Below are 26467 nucleotides of genomic sequence, written 5' to 3'. Positions count from 1 at the left end.
GTGGCCTTTGCTGATACCACTCGAGCGGGGAGGTGGTAGGGAGGGGACTCTACTACCATATGTTGGTAGATGTCTGGATTCCCCATGTGGTCTGCCCTGACACTGAAGAGGAGGGGGATTTGTAACTGCCTTGCAGGGATGAAAAGATGAAGATTCCTAGCTCTCTGCATGGTCTTCTCTGACGACATCCCAGGAGGAGGTTGGGATGCCTAATTATATAGCCTGGCAAGGTGGAAGTTTAGACTTCTCACTCAACTTTTGCTGATGTGGGTGGAGCCAGGGTTGTTGTTGTTTTTCTTCCTGTGATGCTTGGCTGGAGTAAAGCAGTTACTGTTTAAAGGTTTTCTGTCTTGCTATGCTGTCCCACCCCACTTTTTAAGATTTATTTATTTGACAGAGAGAGTTGGGGGGGAGGGGCAGAGGGAGAGAATCTCAAGTAGATGCCCTGCTGAGTGCAGAGCCCTATGCAGGGCTCAATCTCAATGACCCTGTGATCATGACCTGAGCTGAAATCAAGAGCTGGTTGCTTAACTGACTGAGCCACCCAGGTGCCACCAAGCTGCCCTTTTCTCAGTCCTTTTGCTAGAGAGTGTGCTTTAGGGGAGCTTTTTGGTTCTGTGCCCATTGGTGTTTATGGATTGCCGGTTTTTTCATTTCCAAGTCTAGAATACATGAGGGAATAAGAGAATATCTGGAATTACCACCACTTCCTGCCTTGGGTATTGAGGTCCTTGGCTTGTCTATTCTCTTCTCTACTTTCAGAATCTCCTTGTTTTAACACATAATGTCCAAGAATTTTAGTTCTACTTGATGGAAGGAGTAGGGAAAGGTATGCCTACTCCATTTCCTGGAAGCAGAAGCCTGTGTACCACTTTTGAAATAAAAGAATAATTTTAAAAACAATTTTAAACAGAAACAGCAATAACAGCACAAAATGCAGCAGAAAAGAGATCATGATCTCTGCCTTGTAATCTGTGGCATTTCCATTAAAGAGCATGTGCTTACCAAAAGCCTGCAGCTGTTAGTATATTAATAATGGGATCAGATGGAAGGCTCAAGAAGTTAGCCAGGAAGCTAATGGGATCATGTTTTGGCAGGTGCCTCACTCAGCCGAGAATGAGGGATACAGAAGAAAGATCTTTAACTTCTGCATGACTTTTTCTTTGCCACCTCTTGGCCTAATGACTCTAAATAGTCTTGTGTGTCTGGCTTAATTAATTTCACTCTGCTTTTTGGGAAATGCATCTCATAATTTATGTGAATAGCTAAAGTTCTTGAGGATACACACTCAGTATTTATCATATCTAACTAAGATTTACCTTCTTCTAAAAGTACTGGAGACGTCTTTAATCTTATGAAGTTACTCTGCTTTGATTTGGGGGGTGTTCTTTGTTTATGAATTCCCAGTTCATGGAAGAGACAGGAGAATGGGTATCTCATAGTCCATTCTTAGGGCAACTACATTTTATTGGTATCTGTGCTAGGAAGGGAGCAGAGAGTTTTAATTGAGCTAGTAACTAATGAAACAGTTTTAAGGCTGACAAATTTGGTACTTACTTTACCTGTTGGCTAGTGTTTTAAACTGAGTGATTATTTAAGATGATGAAGTGGTCAACCTCTAGCAGCAAAGAAATGAGGACTCAGCATCTGCGTAAGATGGCAGTGTAGTGAATTGAATCTGAGATCTCCTCATGGCTGGATTTAAAACTCTTTGTTAAATCTGAATTGTAAATCTTTTTGTCTTCACAGTCGTCCAGTGTTTTTAGTTATAATTTATTTCCCCTAAAGTAATTGAGCATTAGTATTTTGGTTGGATTTAGAGTGAAATCCTCAGTTGAGTATGGACATCTCATCATTATGACAAAAGATGCATAGTGCTAAAACTTTTGAATATGATGTGGATACTGAATTCGCTAGTTACCATTCATCATCCACACACATAATGTTTGTCAAGTTTTCTTGACTAGTCTTTCTTTGTTGCTTTGCTTGAAAGACTCAATAACAATTGTTATGTAAAAAAGAAAAATTCCTTCTGCTACTCATCTTGGAGTATAATACAGAGAATTATCCATGTGAGAAGCAGCTTGAATTGCTGGCATTGGGTTTGTCATTTGAGCCGGCTTTTGATTTGAAGTTTGTATTTGAAGAAAAATGTTTTGGCTTCCATTGAATTCATGAGATGGTTGTGTCTCTCCTGATCAGCACTCAAACTTGTTTCAGATGACTGTTTATTTCTCTGAAGTGTTCCAACCAGAGCTTCCACAGGGAATTCTGTGCAGGCCACATGGCCTGTATCTTATTGCCAGATCTCTAAATTCTCATTCCAGATCACCAAATATTGTGCAAATATATCTAACTACTTTGTGTGATTCAGTAGCAGACAATTTCAGATAAGTTAAGCAGCCTGATAAATGACAATATATGCAAATTTACATTTCTAGAAAGAGGTTCAGTCAGTATCTCTAAATAATGAATATTTTAATAAAATATGTGATCTAATGATTTCTTAGTCCCATTGTATGCATGTTATCCTCTGTGCCAAATATTAACCTCTGTTATATATCTACCCAAGGTTGAGGTATACATTTATGTGATTGACACATCAATGTTACAGGTATTTAAAAAATTCTCTTATTAACCTTATTAGATATCATATTTCCATATTTAACATCTTTTAAACTGCAGACTGAAATGAGATCACCATTTTCTTTCTAGATCAAAAAATGAAGCAGAAAAAGAAATATTATATGTAGTTATTTTCATAGAAAGGCAATCTACAGAATGAGGGAAAATAGTTGCAGAATAAAGAATTCCTACAAATCAATTAAATTGGGAATCCAATGAAAAATCGGCAAATACTTGACTGGCACTTCTCAAGAGAAGACACTCAAATGTGTATAAACACATGGACGGTGCCCAGTTTCAGAGGCCATCAGGAACGTGCAAGTTAAAACCACGTACCCAGAAGAATGCATAAAATAAAAAAGATGGAACATTCTAAGTGTTGATAAAAATGGAGAGTGACCAGAACCCTTACTCCCTTCTGGTGGCAGTCTATATTCATACAATCACTTTGGAAGTCCCGTTGATAGTATCTGCTAAGGAGAGAACTATCCACCCATTAAGACCCAGAATTTCCAGTTCTAAGTAATATCTATTTGGTACAGCCACATATAGTCACTAAAAGGTGCACAAGACTATTTGTAATAACCCCAAACTAGAAAATACCCACAGGCACTAATATTAGTAGTGGAAAGAATAAATGTTGATATATCCACACAATGGAATGTTTTATAGCAAAGACAATCAGCAAACTACAACTACATGCAACAATATGTATACACCTTACAAACATGATGCTCAACAAAAGGAATGATAAAGTAATTCATAATTTATGATTCTGTTTATGTGAAGTTCATGAATAAACAAAAACAGTTGATGATGTCTGAAGTCAGGATAGTGGTTATTCTCGGGGGGCCAATGACCGGAAGGAGGGGACATGGGGGACTTCTGGGAGACTGGTGATGTTGTCTTTCTTGATGTTGGTTACATGGAAATGTTCACTTTGGATGATTTGTGAGGAGTGCATTTATGATACGTGCACTTTTAAAAGCTGTGTTATATTTTAATAAAGTTTTAAAGGTAGTTTTCACCCCAGACATGGGTGATAACTTTTCATAAAGTGGACTGGGGCCCAGGGCTGAAGTCAGTGTTCAGTTATTTCTCTGGGGTGCTAGCTGGTGATCTTGACCTTGACATGCAACGTCACATCTCTGCATGAGAAAAATGAAGGTTTTTGGGGTTTTTCTCTTTGCTAATTATACATATACCTTACAAAATATTAGTGTCGGTTGTTTGGAACCAAAATATTTGTTGGTTTTTAAAAATATAACTTTTTTTTTTTTAAGTAGGCTACATGGCCAACATGGGGCTTGAACTCCCGGCCCTGAGATCAAGAATTACATGCTCTACTGACTAAGCCAGCCAGGTGCCCCTAAAGATATAACATTTTAATGCTTATGATAAAAAACAAACAACCTTTTATACAACAGCAGCAGGTATCATAATGAAAGAAACCCTGAATGAGAAGGCAAGGGCCCCAGTTCTAGTTACTTCTTGCCCTCTTCCAGCTGGGTGGACGGGGGCTAGTCTGAGTCTCAGTTCCCACTCTCTGGGATTAATTAATGCTTTACCTGCCTGAAGGCAGAGAGATTAAACTGTGATCTCTTCCTTTCTAACTCTGAGATCTAAGATCTACCATCTCCCGTACTGGGAAAACTCTTAAATAAAGTGACAGATGATGTAGCTTTTCTTGCCACCATTGATTTCCAATCCTTTGTTCTGCTGACATGTTCAATTACAAACGTGACTCCAAACACATGATAAAGTGCTTCAAGGTGTATAGCGAAGGACAGTCTTAATGCCGTGGATCATAAGGGCATCTCACCTTCTCTTCGTCCCCATGCTGATCTCTTGCTTTTCTTGGGATCTGCTGTTCTGCCGGGAGGAGGGATTTTAGAAAATGTTCCATACTGGTGAAGAGGAGAAGATCCGTGTTTCTCTTTCTATACTGTGGAGAGTGTGGAGGACAGAGTTAATACCTTTGCTCCCATTTCTCTTAAGTACTCCTGGATCTTCTTAGACTGGACCTGAGCAGAGTACATACAATTCTGTCTTTGAAATAAAAGCAAGACCTCTCCATAGATGGTGGTTGACAGAGGACTAGCGTTCCAGCTCCACAGCAACCTCTGTCTTGGGCAAGTTTTTAACACTTCTAAGCATCAGTTTTTTCTTTTCTTTTTTTTAAGGATTTTTTATTTTATTTTATTGAGAGAGACAGAGAGCATGAGAGAGAGGAGGGTCAGAGAGAGAAGCAGACCCCCCGCTGAGCAGGGAGCCCGATGCGGGACTTGATCCTGGGACTCCAGGATCATGACCTGAGCCGAAGGCAGTCGCTTAACCAACTGAGCCACCCAGGCGCCCCCTAAGCATCAGTTTTTTCATCTGTAAGTTAGGAATAAAAGTAGCATCTAGCTTATAAGGGCATAGGGCAGATTAAATGAGATGATGCATGTAGAACTCCCAGCAGAAGACCTGGCACATGGCAAGTAAGTAATAAATGTTTCCTCTGACCTGCCTTGTAGTTACCTCTGGTAGACTGGAATATTTCAGTATATAAGAGCATCAGGGTCCTTACAAACCTGTTCATTAATATGGTAAATATACTGAAAGCCTCCTTACGAGCCTGGCATGGGGGTTACCTCAGGAAACAAAGCAGACAAACATCTCTGACCTCATGGAGCTGATGTTCTATCAGGGAAGAAAAGTAATAAACAAGCCTAAGTGAGTAAATTATGTAGTATATTAGGAAGTCATATAGGAGAAAGAAAAGTAGAGCAGAGTAAGGAAAAGCTGATGAACAGGAGAAAAGAGGGTTGCGAATGAGATGGGCGAGTCAGAGCAGGCCTCAGGGAGGAGGTGACATTTCAACAAAGACATGGAGGAGGTAAGGGAGTTGTGCATGCTCTAACTCCTTAGCCCGGGGTTTCTCAATCTCAGCACCACTGACATTCTGGGGTGGGTAGTATTTTGTTGTGGGGGCTGTCCTACACACTGTGGGCTGTTTAGTGGCATCCCTGGCTTCTATCCATTAGTTAACAGTAGCAGCCCTCTCCAAGGCATAGGATAATCAAAAATGTCTGCAGACATTGCCACATGTCCTGTGGGAGATAAAATTGCTCCTGGTTGAGAACCATTGCCGTTGCAGGCAGAGGGGAGTGCAGCGGGTGTGTCTGAAGACCAGCAAGGAGGAAAGCATGGTTGGAGATGAGTGACCAAGGGGAAGAGTGGCAGGTGAAGGGGTGGGAGACAAGGGGACTTGGCTTCCTTGGCTTTGACTCTAAGTGAGATGAGGAGCCACAGCAGGAGTTTGAACTGATCCATTTTCATTTGACAAGGATCACTGTGACCATTGTGCTGAGAACAGACTGAGGAGAGGCAAGGTTGGAATTGGGGACCAGTTAGTAAGTATTACAGGAATCCAGGTGGGATGATGCGCACTCGCACCAGGCTTTGAGCACTGTAGGCAATGAGACGTGGTCATATTATGGATCTATTCTGAAAATAGAGCAATAGGATTTCCTGATGGATTGGTTATGGGGTGTTTTCAACAGAGAGGTTTCCAGGAAGATTTTGGCTTGAAAAAACAGAAGAAACAGTTGCCATCAACTGAGATGGGGAAGGTTTCGAGTAGAGGAGGTTTGGACAGAGGATGGTTGGGGCATGTTGAGTTCGAGATGCTTCTTAGACCTACAAATGGAGGTGGCTATAAGCGGTTGAGGACATGGGTTCAGTTAGAGAGTTGGTGGGGCTGGAGATAAAAATCTGAGGGTCCTTGACATACGGATAGGGTTTAAGCTAGTAGATGGGATGAGATCCCCAAGGGGAGCGGATATAGCCAGAGAAAAGAAGAGGACAAGACTGAACGCTGGCCCTCCTACACAAAGAGGCCTGGGAGAAGAGGTGGGATCAGCAAAGGAGACTGTGAAGGAATAGCCAAACAGGTAGGAGAAAACCAGAGGATGCTGGTGTCCTGGGAGCCAAGTAAAGACTGTACTGAGGAGGAGGAAGTGAGTGGATGTGTCCGATGCCTCTGTCAGAGGAGGAGAGAGAACTGAGCATTCCCTGGGGTCTGTGGGAGCTGGGGTGTGACTGATTCTGGGGTCTGGATGGCCACCATCACCATCACCATCACCATCACTATGACCATCAATGATCACAAAATAAATCTCTGACTTGGTAACTAATGGGGATCTGATCATAGAGAGGTGTTTATGGAAATTTACTTAGGAGATCTAGAATCTGATCCCAGATCTGCCACTACAAATAGCTTCATGACTTGGGGCAAATAGTTTATTCTCTCCTTAAATACAAAATGTGACTAAAAATATGTATGCTACCAAAAACAATACACATGCTTACCTATTCTACAGGATTGCTGGTAGGATCAAATGAGACAATATGTACATAAAACTGCTTTGAAAGGTATAAAGTTTTATATAACTAATGAGAGAGAAGGTGCTCTTGTTTGTAACTCAAGAATGAATTGATCTTTAATGGAGGATGACAATTTTAAGATCACACATGTTTTTAATAGTTAAAAAGCTGGATGATAGTATTCTCATAAAGGCACTTTAAATAACACAATATTAAGAATATCCTTGTCAGGAATGGGAGAAGATATTTGCAAATGACATATCAGATAAAGGGCTAGTATCCAAAATCTATAAAGAACTCATCAAACTCAACACCCAAAGAACAAAGAATCCAATCAAGAAATGGGCAGAAGACATGAACAGACATTTTTCCAAAGAAGACATCCAAATGGCCAACAGACACATGAAAAAGTGCTCAATATCGCTCTGCATCAGGGAAATCCAAATCAAAACCTCAATGAGATACCACCTCACACCAGTCAGAATGGCTAAAATTAACAAGTCAGGAAACGACAGGTGTTGGCAGGGATGCAAGCTGGTGCAGCCACTCTGGAAAACAGTATGGAGGTTCCTCAAAAAGTTGAAAATAGAGCTACCCTATGATCCAGCAATTGCACTACTGGGTATTTACCCCAAAGATACAAAAGTAGGGATCCGAAAGGGTACGTGCACCCCGATGTTTATAGCAGCAATGTCCACAATAGCCAAACTGTGGAAAGAGCCAAGATGTCCATCGACAGATGAATGGATAAAGAAGAAGTGGTATATATATACAATGGAATATTATGCAGCCATCAAAAGGAATGAGATCTTGCCATTTGCAACGACGTGGATGGAACTGGAGGGTATTATGCTGAGCAAAATAAGTCAAACAGAGAAAGACATGTATCATATGACCTCACTGATATGAGGAATTCTTAATCGCAGGAAACAAACTGAGGGTTGCTGGAGTGGGGGGTGGGGTGGGAGGGATGGGGTGACTGGGTGATAGACACTGGGGAGGGTATGTGCTCTGGTAAGCACTGTGAATTGTGCAAGACTATTGAATCTCAGATCTGTACCTCTGAAACAAATAATGCAATATATGTTAAGAAAAAAAAAAGAAGAAGAAGAAGGTAGCAGGAGGGGAAGAATGAAGGGGGGGAAATCGGAGGGGTAGATGAACCATGAAGAGAGGACAGACTCTGAAAAACAAACAGGGTTCTAGAGGGGAGGGGGGTGGGAGGATGGGTTAGCCTGGTGATGGGTATTGAGGAGGGCACATTCTGCATGGAGCACTGGGTGTTATGCACAAACAATGAATCATGGAACACTACATCTAAAACTAATGATGTAATCTATGGGGATTAACATAACAATAAAAAATTAAAAAAAAAAAAGAATATCCTTTTCAGGCTTGCACAGAAAACAACACACTGCAGTTTGGTAAATAGGCTACCACCGGGGCATCTAAATTTAATTACTGAGTCACAGTAAGTTTTATAGATGGAATTCTGCAAATTGATATGTTAGTGAGACATGAGTTAAGTAACTACGGAGCCCCATTTGTAATCCCCATAACTCAAAGAGCCGGGTACCCACTGTCTGCCTTGTAGAATACAGGATTAAAAAATATATTGTCATATGTGGTTTGAGAAGCAGGCTGAGTGTCAAGGCAGTGTGCCACCTGGGGAAGCCAGAAATATCTGAACAGGTCAGACACTGAGGCATTGACTCTGTGAAGAAGTCAACTTTTAACGGACATATGCTACACCAGTTAAAATTGGTTACCTCTTCCGATGACTCAGGCTCCAAGCAAGACTCACACTTCCTTTCAAGGAGTAAAAAGAGAAGATCTCTTCCTCTTTCAGAGATGGGCTGCTCGTCCCGCAGAGTAGCGCTTATGCTCTGGTCAAGCTTACTGTCCCAGGAGATCGCAGACACCCGCAGTGTGGTTGAGAATGCTTCCCCAAAATAAGCCCGAAGGCCCTGGTCAAGGAAACGGCGGGGGGGCCAGATCAGTTCCGTTCTAGGTAACTGCTATTAAAGCTTCAAAATTATAGTTGAAAGAAAAATGGGGCTTGGTATGGATCATCTTTACTTGCCCTTACCACGGGTTATGACTGTCATTTCCAATTCTGGTGAGGCTTATGTATCGACAAGGGAGTAAGCCCAGAAAGCTGGGATGCCTTTCTTATAGGAAGACCACTTCTCTCTGATTCCTACAGAGGGGTGCATGCATTTTGTTATATGCTGCCACAGGAAATTTGATCAGGAAAACCTTCTTCCTGGCCAGGCAGTAGGAACCAGAGGCCAACAATGGGACCTAAGTAGCTTTGAAATATTGCACAGCTTAAAGAATTTGTTATTCTGGGAGCGAAGCTAAGCGCCCCGTGCATTTTATAAATACCTTGTAAAATGACCTCAGAAAGGCAGGGTTTGCATCCTGGCGGAAGTCCTCGGTGGCGATGTGGGCCAGGCAGTGGATCAGCAGCAGAATGAAACTCCCCGCAGACGCCAAAGACTCTCTCCCAACAAACAGTGTGTTTTCAGTGCTCTGAGTAGAGGAGATACCCAAACACAGAGATGTCAACCTCAGGGAATGTTTCCACTACCTTTTTCTCTTCCTAGTTTTATGTGGTTTAAAATAACTTTTGGAATCATAAAGTCAGAGACTCCCTGGGGTTAATGGAAATTTACAGAAGGAAAGATTCAGATGTAGAGGGATAAAGTATTGCTTTAGTTCAACTCCCTGAATAAATCATGTTCCCCACTGTTCCTCCAGTTTTTGCTACCCCCGTGGTACAGAAAATAAACTACTAGAAATTCAGAGCGAAGTTACTCATGCATCTCTGTTTTTTTGTTGATGTCCTCCAATCACCGTTTCCTTAAGTAGTGGTTCTCAAACTGTATCTGCGGATAAAAATCACAAGGGAGTGATTCTATTCTTGGGGCCCATCCCAGAATTCTGGTTCTGTGGGCTGCTTTAGGGGAGTCCTTGGCATTTCCATGTTTACCAAACTTCCCCGGTGGTTGACCCATGAGGTCCAAGGACCACAGTCTGAGAATCGGTGCCTTATAGGGCTCTCTGACTTTGTCTTTCATATCTTTATTGTAATCAGGTTCTTAAATATTCTGTCTTGTCTAATTGATTTGAAATAACTCTCTTGTTCAGGCAATAGGTTGGCATGGAAAAGCATTAGGTAATTTCGAGCCAGATAGTCTGAGATCTGTCCCTGGAATGAGCTCTGGGTAGCGACACAGAACAGTGGTTAAAAAGGAGGTTGAATTTAGAACTTGAGTTTAAACTCTTGCTAACACTGTGATCTTAGGAAAGTCACTTGGTCTCAATGGGCCTCAATCTCCTACTTCATAAAATGGAGACAGCAAGAACACCCACCCCCTAGGGTTGGGTTGTTATAAACTGTAAACGATATAGCACGTGTAAGGTGCATGGCCAAGTGCCTGACACACAGTACTCAATGAATCCTGAGTTGGCTTCCCTGTCAGTAAAATGGGATTAAATTCTTGCCTACTTCATAGATTTCTTTGAGGATCAAGTGAAAGGATGCTTGGAGGGTGCAACGAAAGAGTAATTTTTGGTCTTATGACATCCCCTAAAAACCAACTAGTCAAGTGCGAACGGCTTCCTAGTCCTCTAGGATTGGTTAGCAGTGCCCCTCTCAAATCACTGTTTACCAATGAACTGTTATCAGTGTTTAAGGTCTGTGTACACATCGACTTTGATGACAGAGATTCAGTAAGGGGCACAAAGCCATTATGATTCTCCTGGCCAGGACATATTCATTTCACTAATTGGAGAAAGCTTTTACATGGTGACATTTATTATGCCTTACTAAATGACTTATTACCAAGGGGGATAAAGAATGTCAGGACTTAGAGAAAAATGTTTTATAACATTTGGTCTTTTTGCTCCTTTTGAGACCCTAGAATTTTACAAACCCTCATCTGGAACTGAATTTGTATCACCTGATAGAAGAAGGAGCCTTGGAAGGCATTGTCTGAAGCATCCATCGCAGGAAGACGAGAAGCAATCTGCAGGGTGATTTCAGGAGCCTGAAAAGAATAAGAAACAAATAAAACCAAACCAAGACCCATCTTCTTGCTAAACAATTCTCATGTGGCTCAGCTACACAGCACCAACCAAATTAATGGGAAGTAAATGCATTGGAACAGGATAAGAAGATTCAGCATACATTACAGGGAAGTGCAAAGAGTATTTATGTGTTTAATATTTATGCTAATTACAAGAATTAATTTATTACTTTTTTAAATAGAGTGTGGCAGTCAGGCATGGGGGCTCTCGAGCATGATGGCTGGGTCCTCACCCCACTCTACCCTTTCGGTTGTGGAATCTTGGGTAAGTTAACTCAATCACTTTGTATTTTCCCACCTCACTTTTAAAATGAGAAAAAAAAATAGATATAGGAGCCTGGGAAGATGGCAGAGGAGGAGGATCCTAAGCTCATCTCGTCCCATTGATACACTTAGATCAAAGCCACATCAGTGTAACTAATCCAGAAAATGACCCGAAGACTGGTAGAACAGAGTCTTCACAGTTAATCACAGAGAGGAGACCACATTGAAAAGGGTAGGAGAGCTGGAGATGTGGTTGGGAACCAAACCCCCCAGCAAGAGGAGGAGATAACCACACGTATCAGTTTGACTGCAGCCACAGCAATGGGCGGGGAGCAGACATCTGGTCTGACTGCTGATCCCGCCTACCGACAAAAACCTCATAAGGGGCTGTATAAGGAGAGAGTCTTGTAGTTCAGGGTCACTGCAACCCCAACAGAAGGACTGGGGGCAGACATCTTGTCTGACTATAGGCCCCACCAACAAACGAAAGCCTCTCAGGGAACAACACAGGGAAAGCAACCTGTAGTTCAATGTGACTGCAGTGCTAGTGAATGAGCTGGGGGCACGCATCTGGTCTGATGCAACCACAAGCCCAGGGTAGCCCCAGACAGGCCCCTTAACAGCATAGGGACCAAACCCTGCCCACAACAGGCAATGTGGGCCATTACAGCTGACTGGACTGAAGTCGATGTGTCTCAGGACAGCAGTAGGGCACACACAACATACATAGGAGACACCCCTGGCACATCTGGTCTGGTGAACAGGGGCCACTGTACCATAGGGCACTATTGGGCCTCTTCTTCATATGGCTGCTACTTTCTTTTTATTTTTTTCCAGTAATATCTTCTTAAGATATAATTTCTTTTTTTTCTTTTTTCCCCCAAGTGTTTATTTAAATTCCAGTTAGTTAATGTACAGTGTAATATTAGTTTCAGGTGTAGAACTTAGTGATTCATCATTTACATACAACACCCGGTGCTCATCACAAGTGCCCTCCTCAGTGCCCATCACCTATTTCACCCATCCCCCCACTCCCCTCCCCTCCAGTAACCATCAGTTTGTTCCCCATATTTAAGACTGTTTCTTGGTTTGCCTCTTTTTCCCCCCCATGTTCATTTGTTTTGTTCTTAAATTCCGCATGTGAGTGAAATCATACAGTGTTTGTCTTTCTCTGACTTATTTTGCTTAGCATAATACTCTTTAGCTCCATCCATGTCATTGTAAATGGCAAGATCTCATTCTTTTTTATGGCTGAGTAATATTCCATCGTGTGTGTATGTGTGATGTATACACCACACACACACATCTTCTTTATTAATTCATCAGTTGATGGACATTTGGGCTCTTTATATAATTTGGCTATTGTTGATAGTGCTGCTATAAACATTGGTGTACATGTATCTCTTCAAATTAGTATTTTTGTACCCTTTGGGTAAATACCTAGTAGTGCAATTGCTGGATCCTAGGGTAGTTCTATTTTTAACTTTTTGAGAAATCTCCATACTGTTTTCTCAAGTGGCTGCACCAGTTTGCGTTCCCACCAACACTACACCAGGGTTCCCCTTTCTCCACATCCTCACCAACACCTGTTGTTTCCTGTGTTAATTTTAGCCATTCTGTCAGGTGTGAGATGATATCTCATTGTGGTTTTGATTTGCATTTCCCTGATGATGAGCGATGTTGAACATCTTTTCATGTCTGTTGGCCATCTGGATTTCATCTTTGGAGAAATGACTATTCATGTCTTCTGCTGACTTTTAACTGCATTATTTGTTTTTTGGGGGTTGAGTTTTATAAGTTCTTTGTATATTTTAGATACTAACCCTTTATCAGATACATCATTTGCCAATATCTTCTTCCATTCCATAGGTTGCCTTTTAGTTTTGTTGATTGTTTCCTTCACTGTGCAGAAGCTTTTTATTTTGATCAAGTCCCAGTAGTTTATTTTTGCTTTTGTTTTCCTTGCCTCAGGAGACATATCTAGTAAGAAGTTGCTATGGCTGATGTCAGAGAGGTTACTATTTGTGTTTTCTTTTTTTTTTTTTTTTTTACTATTTGTGTTTTCCTCTCAGATTTTGATGTTTTCCTGCCTCACATTTAGGTCTTTCATCCGTTTTGAATTTATATTTGTGAATGGCATAAGAAAGTGGTCCAATTTTATTCCTTTGCATGTTGTTGTCCAGTTTTCCCAAACCATCTGTTGAAGAGACTGTCCTTTTTCCACTGGATACTCTCTCCTGCTTTGTCAAAGGTTAGTTGACCATATAGTTGTGGATTAATTTCTTGGTTTTCTCTTCTGTTCCATTGATTTATGCATCTGTTTTTGTGCCAGTACCATCCTGTCTTGATCACTACAGCTTTGAAATATAACTTGAAGTCTGGAGTTGTGATGTCTCTAGCTTTGCTTTGCTTTTTCAAGATTTCTTTGGCTATTTGGGGTCTTTTGTGGTCCCATACAAATTTTAGGATTGCTTGTTCTAGCTCTGTGATAAATGCTGGTGGTATTTTGATAGGAGTTGCATTAATTGCTGGCCACTACTTTCAAGACCAGGAGACTTAGCTGACTTTCCTAGTACATAGAAACAAACACAGAGTTAGACAAGATGAGGAGACAAAGGAATATGTCCCAAATGAAACAACAGGACAAAATCATAGCAAAGAGCTCAATGAAATGAAGGTAAGCAATATGCCTGATAGAGAATTCAAAGTAATGGTCATAAAGATACTTACCGGTCTTGAGAAAGGAGGGCAGGATCTCAGGGAGATCTTCAACAAAGAGATAGAAAATATAAAAAAAGAACTAATCAGAGATGAAGAGCTCAATAGCTGAAATTAAAAATACACTGGAGGGAATTAACAGCAGATTAAAGGATACAGAAGAACAGATAAATGAGTTGGAGGACAGTAATGGAAAGCAACCAAGCTGAACAGGACAAAAAAGAATAATAATAATAAATGAGAGTAGGTTAAAGGAACTCAGCAACACTATCAAGTGTAATAACATTCCCATTACACAGATCCCAGAAGGAAAAGAGAGATCAGGGGGCAGAAAACTTATTAGAAGAAATAACTTCCCCAATCTGGGGAAGGAAACAGACATCCAGATCCAGGAGGCACAGAGAGCACCCACCAAAATCAATCCAAGGAGGTCCACACCAAGACATATAATAATTAAAGTAGTAGGAAGTAGTGATAAAGAGAATTTTAAAAGCATCAAGAGAAAAGAAAATAGTTACATACAAGGGAAACCTCATAAGGCTATCAGCTGATTTTTCAGCAGAACTTTGCAGGCCAGAAGACAGTGGCATGATGTATTCAAAATGCTGAAAGAGAAAAAAAAAACTGCAACCAAGAATACTCTATCCAGCAAGGCTATAATTCAGATTAGAAGGAGAGATAAAGAGTTTCCCAGAAAAATAAAAGTAAAAGGAGTTCATCACCACTAAACCAGCCTTATGGGAAACATTAAAGGTAATTCTTTAAGTGGAAAGAAAAGGCTGTAATCAGGTGTAATAAAATTAGGAAAGGAAAAAAAATTCATAAGTAAATAGAAACATAATAAAAGTAGATTAATCATTTATAAAACAGGTACAGAATTTAAATCACAAAAGCAGTAAAACCAATTATATCTATAAAAACCAGTCAAGGAATTCCCAAAATAAAAGGATGTAAAGTATGGCATCAAATAAATAAAATGTTGGGGAGGGGATTAAAATTTTAGTGCTTTTATTTTTATTTTTTTAAGGATTTTATTTATTTATATGACAGAGAGAGAAAGAGAGAGCACAAGTAAGCAGAGCAGCAGGCAGAGGGAGGGGGGAGGAGCAGGCTTCCCAGTGAGCAGTGAGCCAATGCAGCTGGATCCCAGGACGCTGGGATCATGACCTGAGCCGAAGGCAGATGCTTAACTGACTGAGCAACCCAGGTGCCCAAATTTTAGTGCTTTTAGAATGGGTTCAAACTTAAGTGAACATCAACTTAATATAGACTGCTATATACATAGGACGTTATCTATCAACCTAATGGTAACCACAAGTCAAAAACCTGTAATAGGCAAAAAATGAAGAGAAAAGGAATCCAAGCATATCACTAAGGAAAGAGAGTAAATGAAGAAAGGAATGGAGAACTACAAAACAATCGTTAAAAACACATAACAAAATGGCAAAAGTACATACTTATCAATAATTTCTTCATTTGGAGGTTCTGGCAGGGAAATGCAGCTACTCGTATACCCTCAATAATTACTTTGAATGTAAATGGACTAATTACACCAATCAAGATGTGGGGTGTCTGAATGGATAAAAAAGCAAGACCCATCTATATGCTGCCTACGAGAGACTCATTTTAACCTAAAGACACAGATTGAAAGTGAAGGTATGGTTAAACATTTATCACGCAAATGGAAGTTAAAAGAAAGCTGCAGTATCAATAATGGACAAAACAGACTTTAAAACAAAAACTGTAACAAGAGACAAAAAAGAATACTACCTAATGATAAAGGGAACAATTCAACAAGGAGATATAAGAAATAACAGCTGATTGTAATAAATTGTAAATATTTATGCACTCAACATGGGAGCACCCAAATATATAAAGCAACTATTAAGAGACATAAAGGAAGAAATCAATAGTAATACAATAATAGTAGGGACTTTACCACCCCCCTTACATCAATGGGTAGATCATCTAGACAGAAAATCAACAAGGAAACAGTGGCTTTGAATGACACATTGGACCAGATAGATCGAACAGATACATTCAGAACATTTCATCCAAAAACAGAATACATATTCTTTTCAAGAGCAAATGGAACATTCTCCAGAATAGACCACATGTTAGGACACATTAAAAAAGACTGAAATCATATCATGAATATTTTCTAACCACAATGGAATGAAACTAGAAATCAATCACAAGAAAAAATCCAGAAAGAACACAAATGCATGGAGGTTAAATAACATGCTGCTAAACAATAAATGGGTCAACCAACACATCAAAGATGAAATAAAAAAATATATGGAGACAAATGAAAATGAAAACACAATGGTCCCAAATCTTTGGGACGCAGCAATAGCTGTTGTAAGACGGAGGAGCATAGCAATATAGGCCTAACTCAGGAAGCAAGAAGAATCTCAAATAAACAACCTAACCTTACAACAAAAGGAGCTTGAAAAAGAAAAACAAACAAAGCCCAAAAGCCAGTAGAAGTAAGGAAATAATAAATATTAGAGTAGAAGTAAATAAAATAGGGACTAAAAAAACAATTAGAACAGATCAATGAAACTGGGAGCTGGTTCTTTGAAAAGATTAACAAAATTCAAAATTGATAAACCTTTAGCCAGATTCATAAAGACAGAGAGAGGGAGAGGACTCAAATAAATAAAATCAGAAATGAATGATCCTGGACAAATAACAACCAACACCACAGAAATACAAAGGATTATAAGAAAATATTATGAAAAATTATATGCCCACAAATTGGACAACCTAGAAGAAATGGATAAATTCCTAATAACATATGACCTTCCAAAACTGCATCAGGAAGAAATAGAAAATTTTGACAGACTAATTACTAGCAATAAGATCAAATCAGTAATTAAAAAAAACAGAAACAAAAACAGAAACAAAATCTCCCAGCAAACAAAAGTCCAGGACCAGACGGCTTCCCAGGTGAATTCTACTGAACATTTAAAGAAGAGTTAATATCTATTCTCAAGCTATTCCAAAAGACAAAAGAGGAAGGAAAGCTTCCAAACTCATTCTAGGAGGCCAGCATTATCCTGATACCTATACCAGATAAAGACACTACAAGCCCCCCAAAACTATATGCCAATATCTCTGATGAACATAGATGCAAAAATCCCCAACAAAATATTAGCAAACCGAATCCAACAATACATTAAAAAAATCACTCACCACAATCAAGTGGGATTTATTCCAGGGGTGCAAGTGTGATTCAATATTCACAAATCAATCAACAGGATACATCACATTAACAAGAGAAAGGATAAAAACCATATGATCATCTCAATAGATGCAGAAAAAGCATTTGGCAAAATACAACATTCATTCATGATAAAAATCTTCAACAAAGTAGGTAAGAGGAAATATAATAAAGGCCATATGTGAAAAACCCATAGCTAACTAACATCATTGTATGGTGTTAAAACCGGGAGCTTTTCCTGTAAGATCAGGAATTAGACAAGGATGTCCACTCTCACCACTTTTATTAAACATAGCACTGGAAATCCTAGCCACAGCAGTCAGACAAGAAAGAGAAGTAAAAGGCATCCCAATTGGTAAGGAAGAAGTAAAACTTTCACTATTTGTAGGTGACATGATACCATATATGGAAAACCCTAAAAACTCCACCAAAAAACTACTAGAACTGATATACGAATTCAGTAAAGTCACAGGATACAAAGTTAATATTTAGTGTTGCATTTCTATAACTAATAATGAAGTAGCAGAAAGAGAAATTAAGAAAACAGTCCCTATAATTGCACCAAAAATAGTAAAATACCTAGGAATAGACTTAACCAAGGAGGTGAAAGACCTGTACTCTGAAAACTATAAAACACTGATGAAGGAAGGGAAGCCTGGGTGGCTCAGTCGTTAAGTGTCTGCCTTTGGCTCAGGTCATGATCCCAGGGTCCTAGGATCAAGTCTTGCATCGGGCTCCTTGCTCATCGAGGAGCCAGCTTTTCCCTCTGCCTGCCACTACCCTTGCTTGTGCTCTCTCTCTGTGTCTCTCTCTGACAAATAAATAAAATCTTTAAAACACTGATGAAGAAAATTGAAGATGACACAAACAAATGGAAAGATATTCCATGCTCATGGATTGGAAGAACAAATATTGTTAAAGTGTCCATACTATCCAAAGCAATCTACAGATTTAATGCAATCTTGGTCAAAATACCAATAGTATTTTTCACAGAGCTACCACAAATAATCCTAAAATGTCTATGGGACCACAAGAAACTTCAAATAGCCAAGCAATCTTGAGAAAGAAAAACAAAGCTGGAAGTATCACAATTCCAGATTTCAAGATATACTATAAGCTATAGTAATCAAAACAGTATGGTCTTGGCACAAAAAGAGACCCATAGATCAATGGAAATGAATAGAGAGTCCAGAAATAACCCATGCTTTTACGGTCAATTAATCTATGACAAAGGAGATAAGAATATACAATGGGACAAAAATGGTCTCTTCCACAAATGGTGTTGGGAAAACTGAACAACTACAAGTATAAGAATGAAACTGGACCACTTTCTTAACACCATACACTTAAATAAACTCAAAATGCACTAAAGATCTAAATGTGAAACCTGAAACCATAAAATTCCTAGAAGAAAACATAGGCAGTAATTTCTTTGATGTTGGCCATAGAAACACTTTTCTAGATATGTCTCCTAGGGCAAGAGAAACAAAAGTAAAATTAAACTATTGGGACTACACAAAAGTAAAAAGCTTTTGCACAGTGAAGGAATCCATCAACAAAACAAAAAAGCAACCTACTGAATGGGAGAAGATATTTGCAAATGATACATCTGATAAGGGGTTAATATCCAAAATATATAAAGAACTCATTACAACTCAACACCAGAAAACCAAATAATCTGATTGAAAATGGGCAGGGGACATGAATAGACATTTCTCCAAAGAAGACATCCAGATGGCCAACAGACACATGAAAAGTGCTCAAAATCACTCATCATCAAGGAAATGCAAATCAAAGCCACAATGAGATACCACTTCACACCTGTCAGAATGGCTAAAATAAAAAACATAAGAAATAACAAGTGTTGACAAGGATGTGGAGAAAAAAGAACCCTTGTGCACCATTGATGGGAATGCAAACAGGTGAGTCATTATGGAAAACAGTACGGAAGTTCCTCAAAAAATTAAAAATAGAATTACCATAATATCCAGTAATTCCACTACTGGATATTTACTCAAAGAAAATGAAAACACTAATTTGAGAAGATATATGCACTCCTATGTTTATTGCAGCATTATTTATAATAGCCAAGATATTGAAGCAACCCAAATGTCCATCAAGAGATGACTGGATAAAAGAGACATGCTATACATATATATATAGATATAAATGGAATATTAATCAGTCATAAAAAAAGAATGAAATCTTTCCATCTGTGACAACACTGAAGGACCTAGAGGGCATTATGCTAAGTGAAATACGTCAGTCAAAGAAAGACAAATACCATGATTTCACTCATATGTGGAATTTAAGAAACAAAACAAATGAACAAAGAAAAGAAGAGACAAACAAAAAAAACCCTAAAGAACAAACTCACGATTGTCAGAGGGGAGGGGAGAGCGGGAAACAGGCGAAGGGGATTGACAGTACACTTATCATGATGAGCACTGAGGAATGTACAGACTTGTTGAATCATGTTGTACACCTGAAACTAATATCACACTGTGTTAATTATACTTGAAAAAAATAATAGTATCTATGTCATAGGGTTTTTGTGAAGATTAAATGAATTAATTCATGCAAGTTATTAGAACATTTTCTGGCATGTACAAACTACTTCATTGATTCTACTTGTTATCATTTGAGAGATTAGACTGTAGATTGGTAAAATGACTTCTATCAGTCCCTTTATAGGAGAGACTAGCAAATTCCGTATTCCAGCTGCTTAATCCTAACATATATCCACCACCCAAAAGCCTCCTTCCTGGTCACTTTGACCTTCTTGGCTGCAAGAATACTGCTCCACAGAGAGGCCAGAACCCAGACGTACATGCAGCTCGGGGATGAGGAGGTTCAGGACGGAGAGGTCATACTGGCAAACCACGAACTCCCTGGCAGAAAGGTCTGTGGGTTGCACAGTGATAAGCTCTTCCTTCTGCATTAACTGAGGTTTTGGGACATCCTGCAAAGAGCTGTTGGGGGCTACAGAGATCAAGAGAAAACAGCAACGATTTCACTGACTTTTCTGTCCGGTAATGATTTTTAATAAAAGCAACAAGAACAACAACACAATCCAACTTAGAAAAAGCTGTATTTGCTTTGATCCATCCATCCATCCATGATATCTATATGCACTCTGCCTCAGATCCTCGCGGCCATTTTCATGGCAAAGCAATTGAGCCTCAGTCAATAGGAACAGAGGTGCCAGAACGAAAAACCCAAACCCAAACCAAACAAAACAAAAAACCAAGGATCTGGAAAAGATGGTAACCAATTTTCTTCTACTATTTCATAGGGTTGTTTGGAACACTAAATGTAATATAGTCAGAACTGTGTCTAACACCCAGTAAGCACTCAGTAAATGTTAGCTAGATTAACATCGTGATCTTACTTCCTCATAGAATTGTCTCTAATGGGCCTCAGGTCTTGAAACATATTGTATTGTCTTTTTATTCTTGAGAAGACAATGAAAAGGAGCTTGGGTAGCATGGTGTGGGAAACAACGCTGAACTAGCCGCCAGAAGACTGGGTTCTGGTCCAGGTCCTGGGAGACCCGGGGAAAGACACTAAACTTCTTTGAGCATCAACTCTCTCATCTATAAAAAAAAGTAGGTTAATAATCTTTTGTTATCTTACAGAATTAAGAGTTGGGTGACCAGGCGTAAACAAGGCAATGCATATAAAATTGCTTTCTTTCTTTCTTTTTTTTTTTTTTAAAGATTTTTATTTATTTGAGAGAGAGAGAGAGAGAGAGAGCACAGGCAGGGGGGAGGGACCAAGGGAGGGAGAAGCAGTCTCCCCGCTGAGCAGGGAGCCCAATGCAGGGCTCCATCCCAGGACCCTGGGATCATGACCTGAGCCGAAGGCAGACGCTTAACCCACTGAACCACCCAGACATCCCCCAATTGCTTTCAATATTATAAAGTCAATATCATTGTAAGACAATGGAGGTTGAAGTGGTGGTGAGAACCCACCTTTCTGCCTACACTCTTCTTAGTTTCCCCCAAAGGGAGGCCCAATTAATACTAAGATTGGTTAAGTTCTGGGGTCAACAAAACTTTTTCTGTAAAGGGTCAGAAAGTAAATATTTTAGGTTTTGCCAGCTGAGAGGCAAAATTGGGGTTCAAATTCAGTGTTCCCACCTTCATGGTAGAAGCGTGGTCTCACTCTCCCGCAGTGCCTTCCCTTGCTTCTCTCTGAAACACAGTGATTTGTCCTCCTGGGAACTCACCACCACAATAACCTGCATCTCCCTTTAGGCACTGCCTTTATGGTGTTGGATCTTTTTTCACATGGGTAAGCAGGTTTAGAGCACAGGCTGTGGGACTGAATTCCAGCTGAACTCCTTGTTAGCAACATGATTTTTCACTACTAACTTGACCTATTCAGATGCTTCAGTTTCCCTACCTATAAAATGAGTAAAAGTACCTACTTTGCTGGGTTGTTGTAAAGATTAAATGAGCTAATGTATCCAAAGACTGAGAATATCACATGACACATTACAAAGCACTCCATAAGAACGTTAGTCTTCTTTTCACTTTTCCCCCCAAATCATATACAAATGTAAAATGCTTCTTAGTTTTTGGGGCAAGGTCTTCCTATTCTTTGTCTACTCTGCCTATCTCCTTGTGTCTCACCCTCTTCCATTAACTCCTTGTAAAATGTGGCTGGCCAGTATGGGGTAAAATCCCAAGATTTAGATTCAGTGTTCAGTGGGAAGGCACAGGGTCTTTAGGATTTCCCCTTTGAAATTGGCCAAGTTATTACAGTAAGACATTGATTCCTATTTTTTATTCCTTACGTGGAAAAGGCCCTTGGGAATCTTAAGTTGGGGGTGGGAAGGAAGAGATGATTGGCAGGTCAGGATTTTGATATTCCTAGTCCCTGGGGATCACATCATCAAATACCTTCAGTGGGCCATGATAGTTCCAGACAGGGGCTCCAGGGAAAGGAGGTTACCTAGCAGGTGATGCACCTGTCCTTGTAGTTCAGCTTCTTCCTTGGGGGCTTGGGACCAGATGTCTACTTTCTCTAGGGTAGAAAAGAGTGGTGAGGTCCACATGATGTCAGCTTTATCTGCATCTGAACAGAGGGGAAGAAGAGAGTTGTTGGAGTAAGGGCCCAGGACTGTGGCTAAAGTCAGAAAGAGCCAGGTGTAGCGTCAGATGTGACAGGTGGCCCGTAAGATGGTCCCCAGGATCCTCCGATGTGTATCTATGCCCTTGTGTTATCCCCTCCCCTTGAGTGTGGGTTGGATCTAGTAATTCATTTCTAATGAATAGCATATGGCACAAGTAATGAGATCAGGATACAACAAGACTGTGGCTTCCATTTTTCTTGGCCCCTTCTCGCTTGCTCTGAAGGAAGCTGGCTGCCACGTTGCAAGCTATCCCATGAAGTCCACGTGGCAAGGAACTGATGTCTCTGGCCAAAAACCACAGGACAGAACTTCGATTCCCCAGGCAAACCTTGAGGTGACTGCAGCCCTAGCCCAACACCTTGATGCAGCCTGTAGGAGACCCTGAGCCACAGGCCCCCCGCTAAGCTGCACCAGAAACCTGACCTGCAGAAGCTGTGAAATAATCAATATTTGTTGTGTTAAGCCACAGAACTTTCCCGTAGTTTGTTACAGAGCAATAGAGAACGAATACCCTGGGTTTCTCTATGTTCTTCCTGAAGAACCTACCATGACCGCACTCTTACAGTGCCAGGAGCCCTGACTGTAGCATTAGAACTTATCAATCGTGATCAGCACTGACAACAGAAAGGAATGTTGGGCCAGTGACCAGCCTTACTTGTTCCTGGCCCCTGGTCCTCCTGGCCTGGGCCACGGCCTTGAGCTCCCACTAGCGCTGCAGTGAGGCTCTTCAGGAAGGGGATCAAGAGCGGGCAGGCAGCAGCCCTGGCCCTGAGGGAAGTGGGGATCATTCCATAGAATCTGTCTCCAGGGTAATTCTCCAAACATGCAGGGGAGCCTGAGGCAACGATCTAGGACAAAAGAGTCAGAACTTGGTTCCTGCGTGGCTCCCACATGGCTGCTTTGGGAGCTTCTCTCCAAAGCCCCTACTAAATTGGACCTGCCGATCTCCATGGCCTACTCCAAGGCAGTACCTGGGTGTGCAAGAGGTGTAGGCGGCTCAGTTCCCGCTGGTACTGCAGGTGACCGAGGGCCCTATCCAGAAAGTTCTGTCTCTCCCTTACCACCTCCTGAAACTCATCAGAGAGATGCTCAACCACCTTAGAGCACAGGAAGTGAAACGCCCAAATGAAAATGGAGCTTCTTTCTCTCCTCCTGTTCCCCTCCCAGCCCATCCGCTGCTCCTTGGGCCACCTATTCCTGAATATCATGCTGCCCTGAAGAACCACATCTGACGACACAGGAGGATGTGCTCATCCCGCATGGGTCCTCTTATCAGATCTGGGGCCTCGGACTCCTAGGCTGCTGCAGCCACATCTCCTGCTCCTGGCCCCGCAGCCGGCCCACTGCCTGCCTGAGCTTTTCTGCTGTCTGTCCTAAACTCTGCAGGACTTCCTGCATGCCTAGCATCATCTGCACCTCCTGCTCCCACTCCTCTCTGTCTGCTGCAGGGGCAGAGAAAAGAGCCACATGAGAGCTGCCGCCCCTGGCGAGAGGGAGAAGAAGAAAAGGCACAGTGGTTTATTGGGGCCAGGGGAACCTGCCAGATCAGAGCCAGGGCCTGGCGGGGGGAGCCTGGCTGGTGAGCACATTCAAGAGCAAGAGGGACTCCCCACCAGGCAGCTGTGGGAGGTGTCCCCACTCCCAGTAGATTTCTGCTCTGGGGATCTGGGCTCAGGGGATGCTGTCCCACCTTGGGAGAGCGGGCTCCGCTCTGAGCTGCTCTGTGTGCTCAGGGCTCTGGCTCTCCTCTCGGTCTCCTGCAGGCAGCAGGACTCCAGCGCTGCCCGGGCCTCCTCAGCAGCCCTCAGCTGCATGGGGCAGGAAGCACAAAGGAAGGGGCCTCAGGGAGGAAGGCGGGAGCTCTGGGCTGGGCCGCCTCATGGTGGTCCTTCCTCCTTCCCCCCTCCTGCCCCTCCTCCTCCACCCTGAGACACTTAGGGGGTGACCAGAGTCTAGGGCCTGGAGCCAGGGAATCCTGGGATTTGGTCTGCCTTGAGATGGGTTCCATTTTTGCGGTCAGCGGGGGGGACAAAGACTCCACACTTACAAGAGAAACCTGTGTAGTCTGGGTAAAGGGTGGGGACGGTGAGGTGGCGCCTCTGGGCCTCACCCGCTGCCGAGCATCTTTGCCCGGAATGGAGAGCAGCTCGTGGCTCAGCTGCCCCAGGCGTTCTGCTAGACGCATCTCTTCTTGCTCTTGGCTGTGCCAGTACTGTTCCCGGGCTCTCAGCTCCTTCTCCAGGGTGTCCAGCTGCAATGTCCAGCTTGTCTGGGGCTCATACACTTTTTCTCCTCATAGCCTGGGGTCTGGCTGAAGATCCCCAGTGCTTCTCCTCCAGACAGGGGCCTCCCTCACCCTTGGGTGTCCATGACTAAGATCGGTGAGGCAGTCGACTTGGTTGCAGGTGGAAAAATAATAACCATGCACCTGCTTCAAGATCCCCGTCCCCTCCTCCCTCCTTCTAATGCCCGGCCTCTCTGGCGAGGCCAGGGCAGGTAGAAACTGTTCTCTTCCCTTCATCTCATCCCTTCCAACGTGAAACTGTGAGTCGGGGCTAGAATTAAAGTGTCTTGGCTTCTAATGAGAATCTTTTACATCACATCCATCTTTGTTCCTGAAATGAACCGGGCTGAATGTATGGGAGGACCTAAGTCATTTCCATTTTCGTGGAGACCTGCCAACGGCTGAATTATTGCAATAACCTCCTGATGGGGCTTCCTGCTCCAGGCTGGCCCTGCTCCCATCCATCCTCTGCACGGCTGCCAGAAGGAACTTTCTAGAATGCTGACTATATATTCACATACACACACATAAAAATGTCTGGAAGGAGATGTGCCAACCCGTTAACAGTGGCTGCATTTAGTGGAAGACTAGGGGGTGAGGTGAGTAGTGTCTAGTGGGGGGCTGCTGATGGCAGATGGGGTGAGAGCAATGGGGAGGAGGGACCTTGTGCTTCTTCATTTACATATGTTAAGACATGTAGGATTATGAGTAATTTATTTTCTTTTTGTATTGTGCCAAATTTTCCAAATTTAAAAGTCTTAAAAATATTCATATCTGATCATATCACATGTGTACTTAGAATCCTTCAGTGGCTCCCCATGGCTTTCATGGTAAGGCACACTTCCGGGCCTCAGCCAGGCACCTGAGGCAGTTCGTGATTTGTTTCCTGCCTTCCTTGCTGGCCGCCTCTCACCCTCCCAGAACAGTCGTGGTCTCACGTTCGCCACCTTTGTGCTTGCTGGCCCCCCAGGCCTCTTTCTGACTGAGCCCAGGTGTTGCCTCTTTAGGGAAGCCTTCCTTGAGCTCTCCTGCATGTGATTTGGAATCCGTCCTCTGTGCTCCCTTAACACCCTTATAAACCATGATCATGGTTGGAACCCATGGCCGACCAGTTTCCTGAGGACAGGAGCCCCGTCTAGTTCTTCTGCATCTCAACACCTAACTCAGTGCCTGGAACCTAGAGGGTACTTCGTACATAGCTGCTGGATGAATGGAAAAAGGAATAGAATAAACGGCTCCTACGAACCAGACCAGGGTCTCTCACTCCTCGAGGCAGAGCCTCCAGCACTTGGACGATGGGCACCACCACTCCGGCAGAGGGGTCTGTCTGAGCACCAATGACAGGACCAGGTTCCCCGGTCAAGGGCTCTATGGCTTGAGCCCCAATCGAGATTGGGACAAGACCTGTGGCAAAGCGAGAGGGAAAGAAGGAAGAGGTGGTCATGGAAAGAGGTAAACATGGTGGGAAGGGAGCCGAATAAACCCTGAGAACCCTTGAGAGGTTCTGAGCTGGACTCGAGGGTTTCTTGGAGGCCACAGACCCTGAGGGTGAGGTTCTGAAGGGCTGGTTTTTGAAAGGACCCAATTTTCTCAGTGGGAGATAAATGACCTGTGGTCCTCGGGTTCTGGAATCTCTGAGCACTTTATTTTGGGTCTCAGCAGCCCTAGTGGAGGCGTCAGAATGACCCCATCCCATGGCTCATGAGTAAATGGATGGGGGTATCCCTCCTGAGCTTTCCAGGGCT

General features: G+C 42.1%; 1 protein-coding gene across 4 annotated transcripts in view; it reads right to left on the bottom strand.

Annotated features, from left to right (window-relative positions):
* Positions 1–26136, bottom strand: part of LOC118013216 — a 32444-nt gene extending 6308 nt beyond the window's left edge. Inside the window, exons 1-10 of one of the 4 annotated variants that reach the window (XM_035008903.1) lie at positions 24549–26136; positions 24129–24246; positions 23094–23286; positions 22258–22380; positions 20129–20280; positions 10965–11051; positions 9385–9531; positions 8766–8963; positions 4448–4570; positions 2653–3773 (exon numbers count right to left, since the gene is read on the bottom strand). In XM_035008903.1, the coding sequence (XP_034864794.1) occupies positions 3714–3773; positions 4448–4570; positions 8766–8963; positions 9385–9531; positions 10965–11051; positions 20129–20280; positions 22258–22380; positions 23094–23226 (1023 nt within the window). In that variant the 5' untranslated portion in view covers positions 23227–23286; positions 24129–24246; positions 24549–26136 and the 3' untranslated portion in view covers positions 2653–3713. Of the gene's footprint in view, positions 1–2652; positions 3774–4447; positions 4571–8765; positions 8964–9384; positions 9532–10964; positions 11052–20128; positions 20281–22257; positions 22381–23093; positions 23287–23409; positions 24096–24128; positions 24247–24548 lie in introns of those variants that run through there. The other 3 variants (XM_035008900.1, XM_035008901.1, XM_035008902.1) reach the window with 3 other exon arrangements.
* Between the last annotated feature and the right edge of the window lie 331 nt (positions 26137–26467).

Source organism: Mirounga leonina, unplaced genomic scaffold (genome assembly GCF_011800145.1).
Source record: "Mirounga leonina isolate KUSES-001 unplaced genomic scaffold, KU_Mleo_1.0 Mir_153, whole genome shotgun sequence".
Taxonomy (NCBI): Eukaryota; Metazoa; Chordata; class Mammalia; order Carnivora; family Phocidae; genus Mirounga; species Mirounga leonina.
Note: the sequence above shows the minus strand (reverse complement) of the source record. Positions and strands in the feature narration are given on the sequence as shown.